The sequence below is a fragment of the Pleurodeles waltl genome, chromosome 8, assembly GCF_031143425.1.
Source record: "Pleurodeles waltl isolate 20211129_DDA chromosome 8, aPleWal1.hap1.20221129, whole genome shotgun sequence".
NCBI lineage: Eukaryota > Metazoa > Chordata > Amphibia > Caudata > Salamandridae > Pleurodeles > Pleurodeles waltl.
The window spans coordinates 247,340,921-247,360,323 of NC_090447.1; the positions used below are offsets into that span (position 1 = coordinate 247,340,921).

General features: G+C 41.4%; 1 protein-coding gene across 1 annotated transcript in view; it reads left to right on the forward strand.

Annotated features, from left to right (window-relative positions):
• TMPRSS15 (transmembrane serine protease 15) overlaps positions 1-19,403 on the forward strand; it is a 1,384,111-nt gene that overhangs the window by 1,305,617 nt on the left and 59,091 nt on the right. Inside the window, exon 23 of the mRNA XM_069204099.1 lies at positions 18,651-18,832. Coding sequence (XP_069060200.1) covers positions 18,651-18,832 — 182 coding nt within the window. The remainder of the gene's footprint in view (positions 1-18,650; positions 18,833-19,403) is intronic.

A 19,403-nucleotide genomic window follows, 5' to 3' on the forward strand; every position in this document is an offset into this window, starting at 1 on the left:
GATGGAGTGCTGGTTGGATACCGGGACCAGGTCCATTTCAGTGAAGAGCTTAATTTCTCACAGTCCAGGTCCATGCAAGAAGCCTCAGGTGGAACTTCATGTTGGTGGGAGCTGCAAGAGGATGGTTGTTGCCACAAAGCGGTGATCGCCAATGGAGTTTCACTTTGGCAGGAGAAATTGTTTGCACCAAAAGTAGGTCACTTTTGAATATTCTCATTGTCAGGAGACACAGCAGTTGTTGCTGATGCAAGGTACAGGCCGCCATTGGATCGTCAGGTGATGAGGGCAGTGGTTTGTGGTGGTGAAGAAATCAAAACTTCTGGATTTTCACCCGAAGCCCAGTTCCTGCAAATATAAAGCAGGAAGATTAAACTCTGACACCAGCCAAGGGCCCAGTACCTGGGGTGGCACCTCTTATGGGTCAGTAATACCTCCAGCACAGGCTAGCAGCATGGCTCAGGCAGGACCAGTTGGTGTTGGACAGCTTGGCAGTTGCAAAGTAGGCCTCTGGAAGCTCAAACAAGATGTTAGCTAACTCACCCTTGAACTTACTTCTGTGGATACTATGTTCTATGGAAACAGGTTGAGTCTTCTTCAGACAGCAGGGCAGGCCTTCTTCTCAATATTGTACAGACCCGGAAGTATTCTGAGATGTTCTGAAGGTGCTATTGTTGTTTATGCCCAGTGCTAGCCTGTGTGTCGGGGTCGCTCCTTGTTCCTAAACTAGTTCTGGTCAGTTCTTCCCATTTCCACAGGTCTGGATCCAAACTCTTTAGGGTAACAAAGGGTGTTTGACAATGATGGAGAGGCACCTTCAGAAGTCAGGAAGAGGCTGGGCACAGTCCTTAGGCTACATTTGAAGCCCATAAAGGTCTGTGTACAACCCTCCTAGCTATCCTGCTCTGGAGAGGAACACCTTTCATCACACCCAAATTTCCTGTCGGGAAGGAATACACATCACACAACAAGACAGTCATTATAGTCATGTGACCCTGGACAACTTTTTAAAAGTGGCTATTTCAGAATAGTAACTTAAATCCAAATTTACTATTGAAGAGGATTTTAGATTAAAATTTAAATGAGTAGACGAATTATTTGCCTATGTGCTCCCAAACTGATGTTATCACTAATTAATTGTAACAAGGAAACACAGTATTAGTTCATGAGGGAGATAACCTTGCTGCAGTGGAAAATGATTTAGGAGTTTTTCATTGCCAGTACATGCAAAACCTAAATACATGTCTTACATGAGAACATGGCAGTGAAGTAGGCGGTTGTGGTATAGAAGCTGAAGCACTTCCCACAAGTACCAAGTAAAGATGTTGATTTTATATAAGAAAGAAGCTCAACTGGTAGTGACACTGAGCCACCAAAATAGTGTCAATACATGCAGAGAGAGTGGGTGGCAGAAAGAGTGCCCGCCGATAACATTTATTTTACAGGCCCTGTAGTACCTCCTAATAGGGGCCTATAAGCACATTAAAGGTACCAACCAAACGTGAGCCAATTTTATCTTGTTTAAGGTAGGGCATGGGTAATGTTCACAGAGTTTTAACACCATCATAAATGGGTTCAGCAAAAATGTGGTAGTGAAGGCAAAAGGTCTGGGGGAATATCACAATTAAGGTGTCCACTCTAAAAGTCTCTAACAATCATGATGGCAAGTTAGTGTCTGACAGGATGAGAAAATTGAAAGTTCAGATTTGAAAATGTCTAGCGCTCAGGGTATACATGCTTGTTCCTACCTAAGGGAATAGAGGCTAGGTGTCCTAAGTCATTTAGCGGTCTCAAATCCTGTTTTTTGGTAAATCACAGTGTGCCCACTGAATGTTTTTTTACATAAACCTATTTGTTAAGAATTGTGCAATTGTGGCATCCCATCTAAATTGTGATTTGTGATGCAGTTCATCAATGGTTTTCGACAGCTGCTTTAGTCAAAACCATTGAAAAGTTACTGACCATCAAAGGAGGTAGTATCCCACCGGCTTCCAATATGTGAAGGTAAAAAGGTTGGTTGAAGAATAAGCAGTAGTCTAAGGGAATTCTGACAACTCTTACACAGACTTAATAAAAATACATCTTTATATTGCATGCAGCCCATTTAACAAAAACAGGCTGCTTCAAAAAAAATGACTTTATTCTCAGTCAATTATAGGTGGACTCTCCTGCTGTCATTTTCCAGACACCAACCCTGTGATTGTGACCAATCAGGCCTACCTAATGAATACTAAATAGGAAGATCAGATTGCGTCTCAATCAGAATCTGTTTTTTACAAGCCAATCTATTTGTAGATATGATAGTTTGTTTAAATATTTGCAGGTCACAAAAATACTGGTCGCAAATTACGACTAATAGTTTACAGCCAGTAATTAGTACAAATAGCCCTATGTGCTGTATGGGTTGAGCAGTATTCTTTTATAAATGGTTGTGTTGTTTTGTTCATTTGATGTAGGTGGTGTGAGTCCTCGTCCGTAATGTGTTTAGTTTCTTCAGTGATGGCACCGTGCTGCTGATTGAATCCATGCTGATCTGGATCATTGGTATTCAAATTGTGGCAGCCAATGTTCTGTGTTTCACACTATAGATCCCCGTTGTGTAGCTGAGATTAAATTGCGTCAGTTCAACTCTTCTACTTGCTAAGCATCGGCTCTCCGTCCTTATCTTAAAATAACACCAGATACTGTTTTATGTGCCGATTTCTCCATTTTATTATTTAAATACCAACTCTCAAAATAAACATCACAGCTTTATTCGTCTTCTAATAGGATATATTTTGAATGTTAGCATTTGTACACAGATAGCAACAGGGCAAGAAAGTGTTTGCAAATAATTTCATATACTGAATTTATCCTAAATAACTCCAAAGAAGGGCTTCGTGTCATGTAACAACAATAGCTGTTTGTGTCCTTTTACCTTTCTGAACTCCTGTAAAATGAATAGATTTAGAAATTATGCAGCTCTTTTGTTTCTTCCAATGTGAAGGGCCTGCATTCAAATATGAAATCATGCATGGCAATCATCGAAATGATTGACAGTGCTAAGCACTTTTATTAAGCCTGTTAACGAGTCCCTTTATGATAATTTATTACACATCAGGACTCGTTTTAGGCCAATGAATCTTTTGACCCAGTTGAGAGACACCTTAGGACGAGATAGCTAATCAATATGTCAATCAATACATAAATAATGTCATCAATATTTATCACGCCAATGCATTTCACTTTAGTCAAAGACATTAATCAATTCAAAGACACTACCATGAGCTTTTCAGACATGAATAACCACACCTTGTTTAGTAGAATTTTATAAGTTTTATTCCCTATCAATTACAGTCTAAAAGCAGATGCGTTAATCTCAACACCAAGAAACATAATAGCATAGTCACGATATGACAACTTTGATAAGATTTCATTAAAGCAAGGATCACAAACATCAAAACATAACACGGCGTGAACATAGATCAAGTTTAGTAGAGGGTCAATAATGCGTCAGTTCAACAAAGCATGATCTCGGTTGTTTGTCTATTTGTGTCAGTTTTGGTGAACACCTATCCTAACCACTGATTAGCATTCGCATGTTGGGCTTCATGCAAAACAATTTAGAACACTAATTTGGAAAACATCTATCTAAGGTCTCTGTCAAAGTAAGCAGTTGGTACCTAGAAAGGAAAGCAAACAGACGAATCACAATTGCATTGTCATAATTACCCTCCAAAGTTTAGGTCAGCGAACAGGTTCAGTCTTTGTCTTCAGGACATCTGTCAATTCGCCATCAGTAAAAACTCAGCTCCGGGGCAAAAGGGCACTTTCTTCATAAGGAGGTAAAGTGTAACATGGACAAATCTGAGGGCAAGGATGGTTTAAAGTAAACCACCAAGTCACCAAACAGAGTGACAGAGTTTCTGGATAAAATCAATAGCATTCCCTACCTAATTCTAAGTGACTCCCCGTGACATGGGTTTTTATCCCTTTTCCGTTGTACATTCCCCCAAAAAATTTTGGGACACTTGTTATACCCCACTATCTTTAACCTATCAGAAAGTACATTAGGTAATCCAACTCTTCACCCCATATTAATTTACAAGTCTTTGATTGGTCTTCATAATTGACGTCTTCCGAGGTGGCACGTCCGGTATGATTTCATCTTTCTGTAATTCTTTGCACATCTTTTGGTCAGCAGTTCCATTGTCTTCACCGGTTTGAATGACCTTGTACATTACAATAATCTACACTGTTTCAATTAGCTTTATAACATTTACCCTGCACACAGTGAAGAATGCTTGAGAACGGATCTAATATGGTTACATTCGTCTACTAATTTGAAGTAAAAAAGAACACGCGGGGTCGTGTCCCTTTGTGAGTCAGCACACTGCAAAATAGAAAAATGCATTTAATATGAGAGCCAAGCAGCTAAGCTTCGGCTCATGCTAACTTAAGGCCTATGAGGATTTCAGCACAGATTCAATAACGCAATCATTAGTATAAACTTATTTAAACGTAATATAAACATTTTGGTCATTATTATTAGTTTACGTATACATTGGTGGCCACTCCCCGTGGTCACAATTCAAGTGCACGTCTAAGCAAAATTACTATTATTATAGTTTCTATGCAGCATTATCACACATTGATTCCTAACCATTTAATGTTAATATAGATTATATAAGCTACGCTCTCTCAAGCCCATTATAACACGTGAAATCCACCCTCCTCTGCAGCCCACATAGCAGCATATTACACTATATCAATCAGAGAATGACTTGTAAGGAATAATTTGTGACTTGAAAAGTATTCTCTTATTGTGGACCAAAGCCATTAGAGAGTTCAAAATTAGACTTACATATGCCTAAAAAAGTATAAGTACACCATAAAAAATTGTCTAAATATATTTCATGAAATATAAACATTCCATATCTACAGTCAAATATAGTCAATTAGAAAAAGATTGTTCAATATATTGATCTTTTCAACTTGTATATATCATAAAGGACTCAATTGTCTCTTCTTGCTAATAACACGTTGTGAGCACCCAGCTCAAGGGTCCTCTATTCACATCTCATGTGTTGGAAATTGGGTTACTGGTTGAGGGGAGTGTAATCTTACTCGAGCAGCAAACACAGTCACTGTCAGGCTGAAACACAGGCAAACCCCACATTAACGTGTGCTTCACCTTTTGGTAACTAGGCACAAAAACAGTCAGACTTAACTTAGAGGCAATGTGTAAAGTATTTATCCAGCCAGAGTAAACCCTAATAAAGAATTTGACTCCAAAACAACAGTAAAACCAGACATATGAAATTTGGAAGATTTGAGTAAAAATAGTGATAAAAAGCACAAAGAGCCACTCTTGGTTATCTGATAATGTGAGACCAGGTGAAAGTCAAAAGTTCAGTCTGACCACGATGGAGTGTGGGCTGAATACAGGGCCAGGTAAGTCCAGCTGAAAGAATTACCTTTAAAGTCCAGCTCAAAGAGTTCTGTTCGTGGGAGAAGAGGAGGGGTGCGCATCACAGATAGTTGTCAATGTAGCACGAAGAGCAGGCCGGGCATCACCGTTCCTGTTAAACATCACGGACAGTAATGCAGTATATTCTATTCCAATATATGGCCATGACATTAAGATGGCTGACTTTTGTTTCTTTCGTCCCTTCTCGCGGGTTCTGCTAGTAGTAATCGAAATAGGACTAGCATTCCAGCTAAAATAAAAATGGCGCTGAACAAGAATGCTAGATCGAAAGTGGGCCAGTTTATATGTAGGGATTTGTCCCGTGACTTCAACGAATATGAGATATTACCTCGCTCGGTAAGCTTTGATTGCAATTGTTTTCTTACAATCCTTTTTCTTACAATCTTTTTTTGTAATTTTTTGAATAAAAAAGTTTTGTGCCCAATTGATTATTAACCAACTTTCCTTAGTGAATGTGCTATGTAGCAGGGGATTACCCCAAAATGAAGGCTAGATATGTTTTAACTGATCCTTGTTACACAATATCATTTGAAAAATACTTTAAATTATGTTTCTAAGGACACAAGATGAGAAATAGAGTTTTAGCTCCTGATTAGGTTTTACTCTGATGATTTAAACCTTACAACGTGATACTAGAGATGGATGTCTCCTACTCATGTCACTGACATAATGGAGATGAGGTTCAAATTAGTTAAGTAGGCTCTATCCAGTAAATGAAAAGGACAGGGCTATGTATATTGTTTCTGTTTATGTGGAGTTATCCTTTGACTCATATCTGTGATATAAGTCTTGCCAAGTGAATGGTACAATATGACTTTGAACATTAAGGGGGTCATTACAACTTTGGAGGAGGTGTTTATCCGTCCCAAAAGTGACGGTAAAGTGACGGATATACCACCAGCAGTATTACGAGTCCATTATATCCTATGGAACTCGTAATACGGCTGGTGGTATATCCGTCACTTTACCATCACTTTTGGATGGATTAACACCTCCTCCAAAGTTGTAATAACCCCCTATATGTTTTAGTATATTCTTATTTGATGTAGACCTGTTTTTTGATGCAATATGACCAAGATGTTCTTTAAAGAATCAATTTCATAAATATTTGAATTGGTACGGTATTTTCCTATTGCTATTTAACATGGGTGGCTTTATCCATGGCAGCCTGCAACGACTTAACATTTCACCTGGGATACTTTTCTTAAAAACTACTATGTAAGTAAAATTCCCTTCTTAACATGAGATAAACTCCAGTGGTATCCATTACCTAGGCACCTGAACGTAATACTGTGTTAAATACTTCTGTAAGCAAAAATAATTATTTTATTTTCTCTGGTTTCCACCTCAGTGACTCTCTATTTCCATCTTTTGCTGCTTGGTTATCCATCTACTAGCACTCTTTATCTAGACTTGTCTTGCTTTAGTATTTTAAGTAATATCACTTCTGCCAGTAGATCCTTACACTTTTGAGATGGCTGCCTCTCACCACTGTGGCACTAAGGATTGGTTTTTACTTTCTCTTTATTTGGGTCACATTCTTTCCTTCATTTTTGGATTTGTTCTTATATATGCAATATGCTTATCATTTTTCTGTCCTTGTATTCTTTCAGCCTTGAGAAAGCCCTAGGTTTATGAACCAATAGGGAGCAAAACACGTGTTGGCACTTGCTCCTTATCCATGTGTACCATAGTGATGTTTTGTGTCTTACATCTATGGACTTGGAAATAAAATCGACTTGAATCATAAACTTGGCTTGGATACGCTAACTCGAATTCTGATGTGAAATTGTGGACTAATTCTTTGGCAAAATGGGTTGACCAATTATTTGTTGAGTCACAATAATTGTTGTTTGTTTAGTAAGCTGATAGCGCCAAATTGTGTATCTATCTCATCATGGCAAAAAAGGCTTCTAAGAACACAATGAGGGTTGTCTGTCCAGTGAATGATTATACTAGTGGCAGCGTTAAGTTGTGTTCACATCACATTAGAGGCACATAGGTGCTCATTATGAACACAGCGGTAACAACCAACGTGTTCATGCTGGCGATCAAAACACTGACCGCCAGCGTCCCCTTGATCCCCGCCGGCCAAATAATGAACTATCTGTGGGCGGGCGGGCAGAAACATTGTTTCCGCCGGCCGGCCCACAGAAAGGCCTGGCCAGGACATTGACGGCGGCTCCATGCCAATGCCTCTGTGCGGCCGGTGCAGCTGCACGTGTCGCGCAGATCACTGCCCAATGACCTGCGCGACTTGGCACTGCACCGGGGCCCCTGCACTGCTCATGCAAAGTGCATGGGCAGTGCAGGGGCACCCCCTCCACCAGCCGTTCCCTGGCAGGATAACCCACCACAGAAAGGCTGGTGGATCAGGAAACATTATCCGAGGGTAGCGCAGCTACCCTGTCAGATGGTGTTTCCAATCACCGCCAGGCTGCCTGACGGCGGAAGCCTGCCAGTGAGTGAGGGCTGCCGATGGCAGCCCTCACCATGATCATTATGCGGCGGGTTGGCCCGCCATGCCGGCTGGCAGTTTCAGCCCCCAACGCCAGCATGGCGGGCCAACCCGTTGTGTTCATAATGATCACCATAGTCTTATAAAATCACATATCGAGGTCTATTGACTGAAGGCATATACATTTCTATTAGCTATAGTTATATACATGATAAAAAAGGAGGCTTAGTCAATTTTAGGGGAGAAACAAATGTCTTTTCATATATAACCAAGCATATTAATCTCCAAGAGTATGTCTACAAAGAAGCATAAACTCCCTTTGAGCCCATGATGCCGTCTAAGTACCTAATAGAATTTATCCATGCATGTACAGTTACATGTTTATAAATAAAGAGTGGCCTTTCCTGGCATGTATTGTGCTGTGATAGTGAAGTGGTTTATTATGTTTTTGTGTACTAGTGTGTGCATACTTTGATATGAACACCAGCACGTGTGCTGTGTCCACCAAGCAGAATTTTTATAGATTTTAATATATGTGTCTTTTACAGGTAGGAGAACCTTATACTTCCTTATATGTACTATTCCCTTAGAATAAGATGAAGGTACGTAGGGAGGTCTAGGTGCCCTAAAGAAGGCTAAGTTACCAGTTTGGCATAATAGAATAGGCCAAAACATGTTGGCAGATTAGAGATGCCGGAACCATTGGATTCCAGATAGGCATCCAAAACGTAACTTTTATTCATAGCCTGGGCTCCCACTGAATAGAATTATTTGAGTAAACCAACAACCAATGTAATTAATCTGGATCTGTGGAGTTGTTCAGAACAATAGAATACCTATGAGCTATTTGAAATGGTTGAGCCCTCCTTGGTGGTATTGTCCTAACAAGGTGAGAAAAAACGTTGTAGATGAAGCAAGCCACCAATTGGTAGATAAGACATTTTATTATTTTTAATCTTCGTGTAGTAGATAATGTAAAGGCTGTCAGAGTAAATATTTGGGCATTCATATTTTTTTGTGGAAATAATGTCACCATTAGGTGGTCAGAAACTCACTCCAGCAGAGTCATGAAGAGTTCAGACAGGTACAGCTGCAGGTCCAGGTAGCAGATTATCTGGGCAGTTGCAGGGAGCCTCTGGAACCTGTTACAGCCCTGTAGCTCAGAACCTTGGAGTCACTTCAGCCTGGTATGAAGGGTAGAGGTCCAATCTTCCTTCGCAGCAAGCAATGCTGCTCACAGAGAAGCAGAGCAGCAGACCATCAGTTCTTTTGGCAGCAAAGCAGTACAGTACAGCAGTCCTTCTGTTGTAGCATCCACAGGTCCAAGAGTGTACTGAAGGGATAGGTCTGAGGGTCCAATCTTTCTATCTGGTGCTCACTTTTAAGTAGAAGACATTTCTAGAGAATTTGCTCCCCTGCCCTGGATTCAAGCTGGCTACAAGAACAATACAGTGCTGACAAGTCCTTTGTGTGAAAGCAAGACACTACCTGTTCAGTTGCAAGGAGGGCAATGCCCAGCTCTGCCCTCTAATCCTTCCATTTGATGGCCCATACAAGCACATCTAGTGCCTAAGTGGTGTGGCTGTCGTAGAAGAACTCACAAAGTCCAACTGCCAACTACATCCAGTCATGTGACCCAGGAACAGGCTATAGGCATCAAATAGGTAGGACAGGAAAATGATACATTTCTGAAAATGGCACTTTCAAACTTATAACTTAAAGCCTGACTTTATCTCTACATTTATTTATTAAAGACAATTGTTAAATTTTCATTGAAAATTCACCAAACATGGCATTCCTGGCTGTTCCTAATGAAAAGTTCTCACTTTTTGAATGTAATAAAGTAACCCAATGATATCCTGTGGGAGAGGTAGGCCACACAGTAACAAAAATGAATTTAGGCTTTTTTTTTACTATGATCACATGCAAAACTTAAAAGTACATGTCCAACTTTTAAAATACACTGCATTATGCCCTTTTTCCTGTGTAGGGCCTACCAATGTAATAGCTTATAGGTATTAAAAACAGACTTTTGTGTCTGGCAAGAGATTTATCTGGGGAAAAGAAATTATAGAATGTACACTGATTCTTTTTTAAACCCTTTTACTGTTTTATGCATGCTCTCATGCAAAAGATGTATTGCATGCAACTCCTGGTGCGTGTTCTGCCTGAACCACGCTGATAACATGATAAACAAGCTGATGACCAATTTAGGTACAACAGTCCCTAGGTGCACAACCATTAAACAGGCCAGTAGGCCAATGCTGAGTCCAACAACCCTCATAATTATCCCAGATCATTGATTTTTAATCCATTGTTAATCGTCTTCATCAATTTCACCATTTATAATCCAGTTCAAAGAAAACAAAACATAAATATTCACTGCTTCAATATTTTAATAGCATCATGATTATTCCAACTTGTGAAAATCCTTGATATTGACAATTTCACAACAATGATCCACATTTCACCTGTGTCATTTTAAGCCAGTGCATTTTGAGAAAATCTCATGGTCAGGGGTACCTGACACAGAAAAATTAAAATACAACCAGAATCAGCATTAGAACACCCATTTCCTTCAACCATACACCTATATTTGCTCAATAAGAAAAAGTCAAATGCTGTAAATGTTTAATGCTGTTTTATCAAACCATTTCAAAGTTTCTAACTCTAGCATATCCTCCCCCAACCAACAGTCAGTTCCAAGTGACTGATAAATAAAAACTATCCCATCATCAAAATCATACGGTGTGTGAAGATTTAAGTGCTGATAAACTTTCATGCAGAAAAGTAACCCAGAGCTTAACCCCCAAAACACTTTTACAATGAATCTAAAATGCACCCATATTTGTGACTAATCTCCCCTTCTGCATAACACATATAAAAATAATAATAAATTCACAACCAAACAAAAAAAGACTTACTGTCATGAGTATGAAGAAACTAATATTACTCAATTCAGCCAGCATACTGAATATTTGTCAGCAAAATGTAACAGCAGAGGTTCATCTTGCAAGATCAAATGGTAATTTAAAACTATAGGCACATGCTGCAATGGCATTCTTGGGGCATATTTCAAGGGCTACTTAAGTAGGTGGAACCATAAGTGGATCAAGTGTAGCAGACATTGTTGCTGTTGTGTTTCGTATCAATAAGATTTGGTTTGCTGCTGGGACAAATTGATTTTCAGACTTACTGCTCTCAGTCATGACTGGAGTTACTGAAGCACTGAGTGGCATTTACTTTGGTTTTGGTGGGGGTGCTGGTATTGATCCAGGAATGATCATTCTCCAAGCCTCTTCCTATCCAGAATAAGGTGCAGCAAGTATGCTGTTTTGCCAGAAAAACAAAAGGCCTTAATGCCAGTGACTGGCAACAAACGACTTCTCCTCACTGTCACTCCATTCCTTCTTCAGGGCAATCTTCTTCATTTCTTGCATCGGTCAGCAGAGTGAGCAGAAGCACTTAGCAAAGAGGTGTGTGCTCTACAGTGTCAACTAATTCACAGACTTCTTTCCATCTCTGCCAGTATTTTCTTGTGCACCTGCAGGCAATAATATCTAAGAAGGATGAGAGTGAGACACAAAATGATTAACATCCGCAAGGCAAGCAAAAATAGACACATAGAAAGCAAAGAGAACATGGCAGCCCTATCAAGGTTTGAGACTCCGCCCTGTCCCCTCCCTCCACCAACAAAGCAGGATTGCAGGAAAAGGAATACACAAAATACATCCAAAATGTGATTGGGTCTATCCCTGGGCCTTAGTACACATGCAGCACAGCAGCACACATGCCGTAGAAGAAAGTTCATCAGCAAAGGAAAGTGGAAACAGTGAGAAACGATTAAAAGACAATTTAAAAATACCACAAACTCAAAGTGCACAAGGAAACAATTACCTGTGCAAAATTATTGTAAAAGTGGAAGACAAACAAATATGCAACCATCCCATACAAATATGCACAAACATTAATGGTGGGTAGCCGTATGGGAATGAACAAACAAAAATATCTCTCATAGAGCCACTCCGACCCAAACCACTAATAGGCACAAGCAAACAAAAATAACTAATAGTTTGTGTAAATACAAGGCCATCAAAAAGCCCCTAAAATAATAACAATATTTTTAGTGCAGAAGCATCCCAACATAAGGACAAATCTGGACAAATTAAAAAAAAACATAATGAAAATAAAGAAGGATTATTAATACAAGACCTCCACAATTTAAAAAGTATTTCCTCACTTAATCTTACAAGGGCCTGCTTGCACCCTTGACAGCTCGAAAAGCAGGCAATCAGAAACAAACAAACAAATGAAAACAGGACCAAAAATAGTGATACCTGCCAACAAAAACATTTTGCAAAACATTGTTCTGAAGGTACTGTGGGGCAGATTTATGGAGAGTGGCACTTTCCCTGCACCCCTGATCGCCCCCTTCCATAACCATGTCTGCGCCATATTTAAAATAAGGTGCACCATGGCGCAGGGTAGGGGGCAATAGCAGCATTTTGCATGACGCTATTGATGTACTCTGCAGGAGTAGTGCCAAAATGTTGGTGCTACACCTGCAGAGTACATAGGGCCTCATTCTAAATAATGGAAGCCCCCTTTTAACGCCTGCTTGGAGTAGGTGTTAAAAGTGCCATACAAAATGACGCAAGGAAATTCCATAGATTTCCTTGCACAATTTTTTCGCCCCATTTGCATACATTATGCCTGGCGCAGGCATAATTTAGCGCAAAGTGTTTCAGTGTGGTACAATGCATGCATTGCACCACTCTATAAATATGGCGGGGGATTTCGGCCTCATTGGGCCACACTAACATCATAAATAATGAGTCTAATGTGGCGCAAGGTGGCGCTAGGGGACATTAAATATGCCTCTTCCTTTTCCCAAAAAAGAAGTGAAGACAATTACATATTAACTTCAAAAGATGGATGATGCAGCAAAATATGCAGATGCACACAGGAAGAGTGATACTTAGGGCCTGATTTGGAAGTCAGTGGATGAGTTACTTCATCGCAGCGGTGATGGATATCCTGTCTACCAAGATCTAAATCCCATTGAATAAAATGGTATTTCAATTTCAGCAGATGGGATAGTGTTACCGTTGTGAAGGAGTAACCAGTCCGCTGACTTCTAAATCAGAACCTTACTCTCTAAAATCCAAATCCAAAAGCTGGTCAAAGCATAGGAAGGAGCCTGCAGTATAGGAGGAGAAAGTTGACAATTCTTGTACAGTAGCTTCACTCTCTATGGAAGTGCCTATGTGTAAACCAAAAAAAAAAAATCTAATACAAAAAAAAAGATGCACCTGGGTAAAAAAAAACTTAATGTAAAATTACTTTTTGAATTATACTTTATCGGTATCTGTATGAAAGAAATGTTGCTCTCATTCTGATCGATTGTGTTGTTGCTGCGTATCGATCATGTGCTTCCACATTTGCTTATTTACCTAGATGGGAATCTTGTTTGCTCTAGGCTGCATAATTGTGTAATCTCAGTTGTTTCATGTAATTTTTGCAACACAAAATTCCCAATATTAATCCAAATTAAACCAACATAATGAAAATTAGGCCTAGGCCTAGCTACGATATTTACACAAAATATCAAATATCTTTTAGTTTCATATTTTTTCATTATGTATTTATGTTTTGGTGTTTACATAGCGCATCAACAAAGCAATGGCCATTACGTAAGGATCGTAGACATCAAACAGGGATTACACAAATATGTTTTACACACACACACACATTGAGGCATAGAGAGATTAAGTGATTCAAACACAATCACACTATGTTAAATCTAGCACCAAGGCCGGGATTTGCATCAGGGTCCCCAGATACCTAAGACGGCAGCCCAAGCTGCTAGACCACAGCTCCTCCTAATACATGAAAAAATAGTTTCAATGCAAAGGCTTCCAACCCCTACTTCACCCTTGATAAATGGATATATTCTTAGAATGTTCTCACGTCTGCTGCAACATTTATTTATGGTTTGTTTAGTGATATATTTAGAAGTTCAGATAAATATGTCAAAAAATTGCAATTCTCTAAACTGAAAGGCCCTAATTACGAAGTTAGAATGAATTCCATTTGGAGACTCCTACAGCCCTGAATGACCATACCAACAGGTATTTCTGCATTAAATTCCACCACTTAAGAGTCAGAGCCCCTGAAATAGGGAATACATGTGTGGACATGGAATTACCATGCAGAATAGTTCCAGGTACATCCTGGTCCGAGATGTTTAATGCTCCTCAATGAAACCACGGCATCTCTGTAGGACATGGGGGAAGGGGCTGGAAGGATAGCTGAGGAAAAGCATAGAGGAGTGTTGGCAGCTGAAGAACAAGGCTTGGTTGCCATTGCAGCCAAAGGATCATGCAATTTTACCAGATTGAGTTTCCAGCAGGTAAAGTTTGATATGGTGTTTCCACCCATTGGTAATCCAGATGCACCAACACTTCCCATTCTTGATCAGGAAGATCGATATCCCACCCGAGGATACGGCTTCACCTCTCTGGTAAACAGGCCCACATCAGAAGTTTACTTTTTTCAACTGATCTGGGACAACACAAATGTATTCTAACCCTCTCTGTGTGAATTGAATTAAGTTAATTGCAAAATGGAGTTAACTTTTCACATGGATATGTCTGATTTGTGAATTCTGTGAATCATGCCTTTGTTTATTTGTATTTTGAAATGTTATCAATCAATCAATAGATTTATAAAGTGCGCTATGTACCCGTTAGGGTTTTGAGCCACTGGGGGGGGGGAGAAGGGGGGGGTGTTGCTGCTATCGTTCGAAGAGCCATGTCTTGAGGAGTCTCCTGAAGGTGAGGAGGTCCTGGGTCTAGCGTAGTGAGGTGGGGAGAGAGTTCCAGGTCTTGGCTGCGAGGTAGGAGAAGGATCTGCCGCCAGAGGTCTTGCGCTGGATTCGGGGGACGATGGCGAGGGCAAGGTTGGCAGAGTGTAGTTGGCGTGAGGGGACGTAGAAGTTGAGTCTGGAGTTCAGGTAGCAGGGTCCGGTGTTGTATAGTGCCTTGTGTGCGTGGGTGAGGAGTTTAAAGGTGATCCTCTTGTCCACGGGGAGCCAGTGGAGGTCCTTCAGGTGGGGGGAGATGTGACACCGGCGGGGTATGTCGAGGATCAGGCGGGCGGATGCGTTCTGGATGCGTTGGAGTCGTTTGATGTATTTTGTTGGGATGCCTGTGTAGAGTGCGTTGCCGTAGTCGAGTCTGCTACTGACGAGGGCTTGGGTCACCGTCTTTCTGGTTCCTGTTGGAATCCACTTGAAGATCCTGCGGAGCATGCGGAGGGTGTTAAAACAGGAAGAGGAGACAGCGTTGACCTGTTTGGACATGGTGAGAGCGGAGTCGAGGATGAAGCCGAGGTTTCGTGCGTGGCTGGCTGGGGTGGGCCACCAAGAGTCATTCCAGGGGGAGGGGGTGTGCCCGAGGATGAGGACTTCCGTCTTGTCGGAGTTAAGTTTCAGGCGGCTGTTGCTCATCCACTCGGCAATGGATTTCAGTCCCTCGTGGAGGTTGGTTTTGGCGGTGAGAGGATCTTTGGTCAAGGAGAGGATGAGCTGGGTGTCGTCGGCGTAGGAGATGATGCTGAGGTTGTGTTGGCGGGCCAGTTGTGCGAGGGGGGCCATGTAGACGTTGAACAGCGTTGGGCTAAGTGAGGAGCCTTGGGGAACGCCGCAGATGAGGTTGGTGGCTTTGGAGCGGAAGGGTGAGAGTCGGACTCTCTGGGTTCTGCCGGAGAGAAAGGATGAGATCCAGTTGAGGGCTTTGTCTTGGATGCCGGCTTCGTGGAGAAGGGTTAGTAGGGTGCAGTGGCAGACTGTATCGAAAGCGCAGATAGGTCCAAGAGGATCAGGGCTGAGGTTTCGCCGTTGTCCATTTGTTGTCTGATGTCATCTGTGGCGGCGAGGAGTGCGGTCTCAGTGCTGTGGTTTCGTCTGAAACCAGATTGAGAAGGGTCTAGGATGGAGTTGTCTTCTAGGAAGTGGGCGAGCTGAGCGTTGACGATCTTCTCGATGACTTTCGCTGGGAAAGGGAGGAGGGAGATCGGTCGGAAGTTTTTGAGATCGTTCAGGTCAGCCTTAGGTTTCTTGAGGAGGGGTTGGATTTCTGCGTGCTTCCAACTGTCCGGGAAGGTGGCGGTGTTGAAGGAGAGGTTGATGGTCTTGCGGAGTTTGGGGGCGATGGTGGCGTCGGCTTTGTTGAATATGTGATGTGGGCAGGGGTCAGCAGGAGATCCTGAGTGAATGGAGTTCATGGTCTTTCGGGTTTCGGCGTCATCTACTTGAGTCCAGGAGGTGATGCGGTAGGCGTGGGAGGAGTTGTTGGGGGTGGGGTCTGGGGGAGGTGAGGTGTTGAAGCTGTCATGGATGTCTGCGATTTTCTGGTAGAAGAAGGTGGAGAGATCGTCGCAGAGTTCCTGGGAAGGTGGGACGTCGTTGACGTTGGCGTTGGGGTTGGAAAGTTCCTTCACTATGCAGAAGAGTTCTTTGCAGTCGTGAGCGTTGTTGTTGAGGCGTTCTGTGAAGTGGGAGCGCTTGGCGAGTCGGATCAGTTGAATGTGTTTGCGGTTGGCTTCCTTGAGGGTAGCAAGTTTGTCGGGTGTGCGCTCGAGGATCCATTTTTTCTTGACTTTCTTGCAGGTGCGTTTGGAGGTGGTTAGTTCGTCTGTGAACCAGGCTGGTTTTTTCTTTCCTTGGTCGGCGGTGGGTCTCTTGAGTGGAGCTAGGATGTTGGCGCTGTTGAGGATCCATTGATGGAGGTTGATGGCGGCGGAGTCCGGGTCGGTGGGGTCGGGTGGGGGTTTTTTGGCGAGGGTGCTGGCTAGTTGATCTTCGGTGACTTTTCCCCAGCGGCGGTGAGGCGGTAGAGGGGTGCGGTGGTGTTCAGTGTTTTTCTTGAAGGTGAAATGTACGCAGTGATGGTCGGTCCAGTGGATTTCGGAGTTCGGAGTATCACCTTTGGATGCAGTATTATTCACACATACATTAGAAGTGCGTCTGGTAGGAGTGGCTTACTGGAGTAACATACCTTTTAAGTATCATCAAAACTAGGGGGCATATTTACAAGGCGCTTGCACCATCACTGCATCAGTTGTTTGACTCATCAGTAGTGCATTCTCTGCTCCATGTTGCCCTATATTTGCAAAACAATGCATTGGGACCAAGGTGTCAGTTTTGATGGCCAGCATCAAATAATACTTGCGATGCAATCGGCTGCGCCATGCAGTTCATAATGCATGCAGGGTAGATGTTCCTTTGTAAAAACTAATTTGGACTGACACAGTGATATTTACAAGTTTTCCAATGTGTGATGCCTCCTTGAGATGTGCCATTTTTAGCCTAGAATGCATCACATTTCCTACACCTCCTTAATCCAGACATTGGAAATGACAGTTGTTTTTTAATAGGAATCTGACCAGCTAAAGTCACTTTACACACAGTAATAACTTATAAAATCACAGCCCCTCAAGCAGTATTAGGCTTACACATGTAACAATCATGTTGTAGCACGCCTTGATCAAATTGGGAACCAGGGTACCTGAGATATCAACATCCACTGCAGCAAAGCAATATGACGCTGTGAACTACATGGAACAGTCAGAAAAGGATTGTCACATCTCTATATAGGAATGGGTCCCAAAGTTCAGCCAGGTGTGCTCCAAAGCGCAACATTTAAGTACACACAAAAGGTAAGTAACACATTATTTTCCACTTTACATTACACCACATTCTTGCATTCACTCATAATGCAGTGTCACTCAATATGTCACACATACTGTTCATCAAGGAACAGTGTAATAAAGTAAAAGATGAGTTCCCACCATTTCAAACTCAGATACATTAGTCCCCACACATAAGGCTACCTGCGTCAGTCAGAACTGATGCATCGCCTATGTATTTTTGATGCATTGCTGAGGCTGAGCTAGTTCTAAACTCAACTTCAGCAATGCACCACTTTTGGGGAATTCTTTAGTATTTCTGATGCATCCTGGGACCCTGTGCCATGGTCTCCATAATTTCGGCGCATCGCTGCTGCATCAAAGCATTGCACCAATCCTTGTAAATGAGGCACGAGGTTTTTAAATATCAGATTGGTGATGAAAGATTTCTGGAACTTAAGGAAGATCACTTACTCTTAATATGTATCTTATACTAAAATAAATATCAAAAAAGTAAATTATGGGAAAGTAAAATTGAGTGTTCTAGTTTCCATAACTACATTGTATGTTCTTAGCTCTGCGAAAATGCCCTGAACTGCATCATTCCTTGTTGTGTCTGGGACGTATGTTAGGAAGACAATTTTTCAAATATATAACCCACAGTGCACTAATTATCTCTGTCAGAAGGTGGTGAATAATAAGAAAGCATTTTTAAATATAGCTGTTTAAAAATCAGAATGATTGAGATAATTACTCTTCTATATTTGCATTTGTTGTCTTCGCCACTCTTCTATAAATTATGGTTTGCTGGACGGATGACAGACATCCACTGATATTTCTGTTCTGAGGCTTCACATCAAGCTCTTGATGAATTTATTAAAAATGTTTTTAAATTATCTCTACATAAGACTTCTAACACTGAAAAAACAATCAGTATGAGTAGTGGGTCAAAGATCAGTAAACACAAAGCGCAAGGAAAAACTGGATTCTTCAATTTCTTCATCAATATTTTTGATGTTTCTTTATATTTCACAGACGAAATCTCATCCCATCCAATTGGAAAGCGGTGCATGGGCTACACACCACTCTGAACCTGACCTATCCTCAAACAGTATCCAGGATGATTGATCAAATTGTCATTAACCCTCATTACAATAAACGAACGAAAGACAGCGATATAATAATGATGCATCTAGAAATCAAAGTCAATTACACAGGTAAGAATTTACAAGAACTGCTCAAGAATTCACAGTTGTTTCTTGAGGCACAGGTAAAAGTAGGAGCTTGGATCAGGGCTTGTTTAGTTAGTCCAAAATGAAGGTATTATGTGAATTTGAAGAATGCAATAAACAATGATGGTAGGTATTTCACTGGAAATACCTGCTGAATTAAAGGTGTACATGAAGAAATGGCCCTGTCTCAGTTACAATGTTTGCACTTTCTGTTAGAAGAAAATATAAAAAAACAGTTTGTGTCAGTTGGGTTCTGCCCATTCAGTGCACCTGGATTCTTTTAGCTTTTTCGATCAACAGGTTTTGGACCTTTTATTGAATGTGAGTCTCACTATGTGAATCTCATTCACAGTAATCACAAGGCAAATGGAGTGTTTACTACCACCAATGCCCACTTTTTAAGATAAGGCTGCTACGACAGATGGTTACACATGAACAATTGTGCTCACGTGTGTGCACACAGATGAGGTCTGTGCATGGGAGACTAGTGTCATGCATAGCCCTGTATCTGCATACTGGTAAACCTAGTGCAGCAGGGACTCTGTTGCATTAGATA